At 32.1% G+C, this 8,127-nt stretch overlaps 1 protein-coding gene and 1 long non-coding RNA gene across 3 annotated transcripts in view; one reads left to right on the top strand and one right to left on the bottom strand.

The window, feature by feature from the left end:
• The first annotated feature begins 3,956 nt into the window (after nt 1–3,956).
• LOC140448058 (uncharacterized) lies at nt 3,957–4,585 on the top strand. The gene is made up of 2 exons (XR_011951650.1): nt 3,957–4,287; nt 4,342–4,585. It is a non-coding gene; the product is annotated as an uncharacterized lncRNA (long non-coding RNA).
• A 2,341-nt stretch (nt 4,586–6,926) lies between these two features.
• Nucleotides 6,927–8,127, bottom strand: part of LOC140448057 (unconventional myosin IC-like) — a 108,104-nt gene continuing 106,903 nt past the window's right edge. For both annotated transcript variants that reach the window (XM_072541106.1, XM_072541104.1), the window contains exon 18: nt 6,927–7,084. In XM_072541106.1, the coding sequence (XP_072397207.1) occupies nt 7,070–7,084 (15 nt within the window). In that variant the 3' untranslated portion in view covers nt 6,927–7,069. The remainder of the gene's footprint in view (nt 7,085–8,127) is intronic.

Raw genomic sequence — 8,127 nt, 5'->3', positions numbered from 1 at the left:
GTGTCTCCTTCCTTTTGAAATTCTCGTGTCTTAATCGTCTTTTTCTGAACTTTCTCCAATTGTGTCTTCATTGGTGTGTTTGTAAGAATTTCCGATTGTTGCTTGTTATGAGATTTTCTTTTAAATTCTAGTTTAACCATTTTCGCTGTTAGGGGAGCAAAAACGAAAAAACAATTTTTCTTAGATGTAGAAGGCTGAACATTTGTAATATCTAACATTGACTAATCCGTAGATACATTTTGTTAGACGTTTTAGGAGATCCTGGTAGAGAAGCGGCTCCTTTGATAATTTCCTTTGCTGGATTAGCAGAAACAAAATCATCATCATTCGTTCATTTATCGGAATCTAATAGACATTCCAGATGCACGAAAACCTGACACTTCTTTCTCCATAGTGTCAACGTTCATAAATGATTTTTTTAACAGCTCATCATGTTTTACAAAATGGCACAGCCACTCAAGCCACTCACAAGTTCAAGAAGGCCCTTTTTTCTCAAGTGTAAGAGACATTATTTTCCGAGAATAGATCAACATGGGGGGAATATAATTTCCTGCAGCACTCACGCAGAAAACGCCTGTGATAGTTCTTCCACTTCGGCAGATATAGCAGATCTTATCTTTTTAGGTCCTTTAGGTCCATAAACCTTTAGACATTTTTTTAGACTGTTGTAATGCTAGTTTCGTCTATATTAAAAATTCTGTTTGGCTCAAACTTAAACTTGTCCATGAGTATTTTGATATTAGAATAAAATAGTGTTATTGACTCTTCATTGAATGCAGTAATAAAATTATTTGGAATATTATTTTCTTTAGCATACCTGAATCTGTCGTCTAAGTTCATTAGGTATCATAGAATAATTTAGCAAGCGTTAACTCTCTTAATTATTTTTCTACTTCATCTGAATATATAGCTGTGCGACCTAAACGGGGTTACGTGTGCAATCCTATTAAGAATTTTCTTAAAGTCGATTCGAGAATGTTGAAAGCTTTTCCCGTTTCCCTTATTTTTTTCCGTCATTTCTGATTGCATACAGAACATTTTGTAAATCTTCATTAGTATTATGTAAGAATCGTAGATTTTCTAGTGTAGTTTCGTGACATTTCGAGGAATCGTGCACACTCCTGCGCACTATCACCCTACGCCTTAAATATAACGTCATCACAAACGGAAAAATAATATGATTTAAATCAATAAGTTCAATGCAACTGAATAAAGTCTACGGACTTATCGTCTTAATTTTTTGAGCATAAAACTAGAAGAATTCTTTTAATTTTCAATAATCGAATCCCATTTAGTCCACTTGCAACGGTGGAATGATGATAATGGCGTCAACCTTTCATGAGATCGATCGAAAGGTGTAGGACAGGTTGAGTTTGTTAAAGCTAAGACAATACTACTCTACTATTATCAAATCAATATCAACATCAATAAAAAATACAAAATATTCAAACAACACTAGCCGGTACTATTTGCAGTTTGTGAATCGTGGTCGTGGTCAGGGGCTGCTATTACACCAAATAAGAATACATTTAATCAACATTTAGGTAGATGGAGTTAACTGATAAAAATCACAAATGGTCTTTTTCTTTCTCTGTTGGTGCAAGCCAGTCACAAATCACGCATTTTAATCATAAACGCCAGGCAATATGTCCATAACCGATTTGAAAAGAAAATCTGGAACCGTAGTTCCAGATTTCTTCGATTACACGGATACCTTCAGTTACTTCTCTATCTTCTGTAGCTTCTATATCAGAATCTTCTTTGTAGTAACCAACTTTTTGGTGTACCTGCTGGCGACATATTTCTTCAGAATTGATTCGTTGCTTGATATGCTACGAGGTATATTGGGGTAACATTAAATTTCAGGCTCATTTGGAATTAACAGATAGAATTATTAACCAAAAAGGCGGTCTCACTTGGGGAAAATGTAAAGTTTAAAACCAAACGTGTTATATTGGATTTAAAACTTGGTTTAAAACCAACATTAACTGTTGCATCAGGGTATGGTCAAAGGTGCAGCAGTATATCCAAGACAGAGATTTATGTAATCTTGCATTGTGCAATAGAAATTAACATAAAGACTTTTGAACTGACGCCGATCAATATACGCAGAGCTACTCAAGCAGACATGGGATACTTAGAAGCCCTAAAGGTGGAATCTAGGCTATTGTAGGAATACCGAGCAGAATTAGACAGATTGGCGGAACATAACAGTGCAACACGGTATTTATCCTTAACTTGAAAAAAGCAAGTCCAATGACCTAAGTGGGACTTAAAAGATGCCAGTTTTTCGACAGAATTGCAAAATTGTCCTGGAGACATTAAATCTTTTTGACGCCATTCCCAAAACGTGACCATCCCCTATAGCATTACGGGAAGCTTCTAAAAGTTCAGCAGTTTTCGCGGCCTTCTGTGATTTCGTGCATATTTTCGCAGGAAGTTTCAGTTTTATTCAGAAATCATTTGGAGTAGCCAAGTCTGCAAGATGAACAAGTATACATAAAACATAAACAAGACAAACAAACAACTTATATGATGAATATATAAGAGCAACAAGATGAAAAATGCTGAAACAGTTTTAAACAAGTGAGATTGGCTAAACTAGCAGAAGAAGATGTACAACCAGGGAGGAAGAGAATTACTTATAATCTCTAAATAAGACAAAAGAGCTGATATTCAACATCTCAATTAAAAATTAAAATTTTCCAGTACACACACATTGGAGGATTAATTTAAAAAGATGAAAAATAAGATCTTGGGAATCAGCAATTTGTTGGTCGTAGCCAGGAGTTTTTCTTATCAGTAGACATCAACCTATTAATTCATACTAGCGTTGCAAGTCTGAGAAAACATTTAGCTTGTCCTAACAGATGGAATAATTCCCTTCTATTTTACTTTTTAACAGCTTGCTTTATTGTTTATGGTTTATAAAAATTTTATAATAAAGGATTTACACCAATATTAAAGTTAACGTTTTTCTCTTACTATCCTTAGATATTTTCAGTACATGCTAATACTAATAAAACATATTTTTAAAAATAAGAAATATTTTATTCTTAGTGGTGTAAGGATTTTTTCCTAAATATTTGTCGATATGTTTTCATCCAATTGTTAGGGTTATAATATGGTCCGAACCGAATAAACAAAAAATATTTAATTATAAACTTATATAATCCTAACACTGCAAAAAAGCTATGTATTGATAAATGTTTATTGCCTGTATAATAATTTTTACATTCAGCATTGTACCTATATCTTTAAATTATAAGTTTATGATCATCTCGTGTTTACCATATAGCTGAATAAAAAATTAAAAATTTTCCTTTTAAGTAATTTTATTTTGGTTCTCCAATCTTTTTTCATTTTTAGTATAGGTGGATAACACGGTATTAAATGGTATTCTTTCAAATGGGATAGACAGAGATCATATTTTATATCGGCAGCATGGCTAAGTACATGAAGGAAAAGTTGATAGGTACAATTAGAGGCTTTTTATCAACTCCGTAGAAATTTGACTTTTGAATTTTATTTACAGACGAAAATTATTTCCATCGATACCGAACACAACATACAGAACAGTGTTTATATACGGATAAGTATTGTTCCTCATATAGGTAGTTGGTCCAATTTCTCATAGAAAACTATTTTTCTGCACCGAAAAGTTTCAATTTAGGTACAACAAAATAATCGTACTTCTGTCAAAAATTAGGAAGTGATTTTAATAATTTTTCACTTGTAATATTGCAAAAATAATTTAGTGACCTTCTCGTTCTACCGATTTCGCTCCAAATGATTCTTTTCTGTGGATGGATGTCGATAAAAAAATGTGCGGTCACCTTCATAAAAATAGCATAGAAATTTAAAAGAACTCTAAAGATTACTGAACTTTTAATATGGTCAGTGTCAATCAGGGTGGTAGTGTGCTATGCTTATCAGTAAGAGGTAAGTTTGTCGTTGATATGTCACACAAATGCATAAACCAACAAGATAGGATAGGAAATTTAAGAAAAGATACAATAAATGAACCATTTGTTAAATATAGATGAATAGGCATGCTTCTTAGCATAGTAGATCTTATTTATCTTGACTGTTCAAGAAACGAACAGAAGAAGTTATAAGGTTATGTTTGTTGCACATTGTGTAAAAGAAAACAAAAGTACTTATTTGTGTAATAAAAAAATATCAAACAAATAAATATGGCCCAAGGAAAAATGAAAGTAAAAACTAAATTACCCGATAATGCAAAAGTCAAGAAGCAGAAAGGCAATAAAGTAACGAAAAGAGCCAGTAAGAAACAATTATCTTATTTTGGAGTTTGAAATTAATTTTTATTTCTTACAGATCGTCCAGTTCAACCAAAAAAGCAAGAGGTAGTACACAAACTTAAACAAGCTATTACTAAAACAGTTAATAAATCAGTAGAGGAAGAAATACGGTCTAGAGCGTCTAGTCGCCCTAAAAATCTTTCAAAAGCACAACAGGCAGTAGCCAGTCATCATTCCAAGGGGAATTAAGTTGACAATGTATTTACGTACTTTAATTTGTATATACAACTTTATTGTTACAATTAAAAGTATTTATTAGCGTTGGCTTAATTAAATTCTTCTAAATGTAGTATGCAAAAGATATTTTAAGAAAAATACATAGTATTTTAAATGAAAATTCATCAGTAAGTGAAGCAGAATTCATTGATATAAATTTCATCTCTATCTCTACAGACATCGTTCCGTCTTACTACGGTAGTACCTTTACTAGTTACAAAAAGGAAATGTTATATATTGTCTATAAATGGTCTTTAGAAAATTATAAAATATTAGACTGCCATCAATAGATTCCTCCGTAAATTTTTGTTGTGATTCTGAATCTTACTATATCTTATTTTTGCAATGTATTGGTAATCTAAGACTTGCTCCATGCTTTATTGTGTCATATCTTTCACTAAACATAATTCTTTGTGAAATGCTTAGATTATGTTGGCACTGATGTATTTGAGATATTAATATTTGACTATTATACTGTTTTAAATAGGTGTGTTGCTTTGTTTTCTGGTGTAGCACTAGTTCCAAAAAAGTGTAGAAGTGCTACACTAAGTGGTACCTTTGCAAGTGTAGTGCAAGGTGTAGTGCTACACCACTTTGTTCTATTGAAAAGTGTAACATTAGTGTCTATAAATCTACACCTGCTTCTGCGAGGGTGACTAGCTACACTTGTCTTGTGCAGAATCATCCAAATGACTTTAAGCACTGTTTAGCTGTCAGATGTGTTTGTTTACAAAAAAATCTTTTTCTTTTTAGTTTAATTTAAATTTAAAAACTTTAAAAAGCTTTTAGTAATTTTAAAAATTAAAGTACCTACAAATTTTAGTTTGATTAATTTTTTATTTTGTTGTTGAAAGTGCCACACTAGAAAACAAAGGAACATATCTAATATATAGTGATAAAAAGTTCTTATAATAATTTTACCTCATGTGGTGTTTCAAATGAATATTATAATATAAATTTTATGGATTTTAGTAATATATTAGCAAATTAATAATGCAGTAACTTATATCAATTAAGGTATGCTCTAAACAACATCTTAAAAATTACCTGTTAATGTTTTGAAAATGTATGAGTCCACGGACCCAATAGAAAAAATTTCACTTTCAGTCCATTCTACTACATAATACTGAAGTTGTAATTATGAACTTCTAGTCAAGTATGCATAACATCTTGAAGTAACCCATCTTGGCATCATATTTTTATACCCTAAGCTAATCCTCTCCCAGGACAGGTACAGATTGGTTTTTGCAATGTACCAATCTCATTCCACAATGATATCTGAAATTTCTGTAGGTGATATACCTCAAGCTCTTAGAATTTTCACTTCAAAGCTACTGAGAAGCACCATTTTGACTCCAACTGATGTTAGAAGACCACAGCCCCTCTCTGACAATGTACAATATATTACACAATATCAAAGGAAGAAGCATTTCATCCCTAAGGAGGATCTCAAGAATCTAAATGGTTTATTTCCATTTTAAGTAAAGTAAAACTCATTCCTTAAAAAGCAATCCCTAAATGAACATTAAGCCAGGTAGATAGGAAGGTACTATGATTATACAATGATATGATTATATATTGCTTCATATATATAATAAGAAGTCATGAGACTTCTCTTCAATGGCAATGATCTGTGAATCCATACTTGGGGGAAGTTATTGGACGATGTTTACTCTTGCAAAACACAATTTTGTGGTCTCTTTACATAGAGAAAAGATGTTAAAATGAAAGTAGATGATTGTATTTGTTTTCAATTCAAGCTCCACAATTCTTCTACGTGCACATATCCCAAATTTGTTCTTGTTTATCAGTGTACTCTATCTCATTGTTTTTATCAGTTAGGATTGACAGATCTTTAGCTTTCCACAGGCCTGAGACCTTTTTAATTTTCTTGTGTAATTCTCTGTCTCCTACTTCCTTACATCCCCTTCTTATATTTCATAACCATATCTGCATTGCTGCTTTTTTAATTTGTTGTTGGTCTATTTTTTTGTTTAATGGCATGTATTTACTTATGTCTTTATTTTGGTATATTAATCTGCCCTCCGTCATATCTTGTATATCATTGGTCATCCAGGGTTAGTTGGATTAATGCATAGATATTTAATTGTTATTTATTACAATAATAAACTCTGTATACAGCGAAGAGTATGGTAAGGAGACACTGTCTCTCCAAAGTTATTCACAAAGCTTTTACTTGTAAGGAGGCAGATCTGAACAAGCATGGTATCAACAAGATGCAAATAATGACAAATCTGGTACGAAATTAAAATATTGCTGCTGATGGAAGGGATATTGCGCAGACTGCATCATATAAGTACTTGTACAACTTATAAGTGGACGCATACAGGTTGATGATGATAATAATAAATAAAATAAAACAAGTTATTTTTAAAATATTAATTTAATAGCCCAGTTTAAAATATCTTACATGTTTATCTAGTATATAAATATATAAATATACAATACAGAATAATTTTTTGCTCATGGCACTTTCTTCTTAGTTTCTGGCTGCTGTTGTAAAAATCTTATGGTGAAACAACCTGAAAATAGATATAATTAAGATTAAGCCTATATTCTTTTTTAATAGTTCTTTAAAATCTTTTAATTAAAAATAAATCGAACATTAGACAATAATGAATCAACCTATATTTTAATGAAAATATAGTTATTGGTTGGTAGCGATTCTAAATAAAATCATTTACCTTCCCCAACAAATAAGTTTAAGACTTAAGCGCCATCTAGAGGATAGAACATATTGCAAATTTACATGCATGGTGGTTTTCAGATTTTCAATTGGAAATTGGAATCAAATTACATTGGTGTCTTATTTCAAAATTCTGTTTCAGAACCAAAAAAGTAGGAACCATCCGAACTCTCGACAACAGGCGAGCATAAGTAACTTTATGTCCTAGCTTGATTCTTCTAATGGATTTACAAGTCACAAAACGATGCAACTTGCCTCAAACTCGGATTTAGATGATGCTATTTATAAGTGGTTTACTCAAAAAAGATTCCAGGGAGAACCTACTTCTGATCTGATTCTATGAAAAAGCAGTTCAATCCAACGAAAAACCCGGAGAGGTGTCAAATTGTGCAAGCACAGGCTGGTTAAAACGATTGAAGTCGACATATAGCATTCGTGAGCTTCAAATACAAGGATAAAAACTGTGCTGATTCATCAGCAGTAGATTATTTCTAAATTAAATTAAGGGAGTTACGAAGGAAGAAAATTACGGTCTTCAAAATGTTAAATATGCAGATGAAATTGGGCTTAACTGGAAAATTTTGAAACGAAAAACTCCAGGTCTCCAAACTTTTAGGTCCAGCACCTAGACCGAAAAAATCAAGAATCATATCGCTGCCTTAGCTTGTGCTAATGCGACTGGCGGCTCATTGGTAAATGCAAAAACCACGTTTTAAACACATTAATATGTCTGCGATGAATATCGTTTACACAAAAGAGTGCTTGGATGACTAGTACAATTTCCATTTTATAGAAAGTTTTATAACCCTCTGTTAAAGCCCATGAATTAAAAAATGGCAAATGAGAGAAAATATTATTGCTTCTTGATAACTCCCCCAC

This window comes from Diabrotica undecimpunctata, chromosome 8 (assembly GCF_040954645.1).
Source record: "Diabrotica undecimpunctata isolate CICGRU chromosome 8, icDiaUnde3, whole genome shotgun sequence".
In the NCBI taxonomy this organism is placed as follows: domain Eukaryota; kingdom Metazoa; phylum Arthropoda; class Insecta; order Coleoptera; family Chrysomelidae; genus Diabrotica; species Diabrotica undecimpunctata.
Note: the sequence above shows the minus strand (reverse complement) of the source record. Positions and strands in the feature narration are given on the sequence as shown.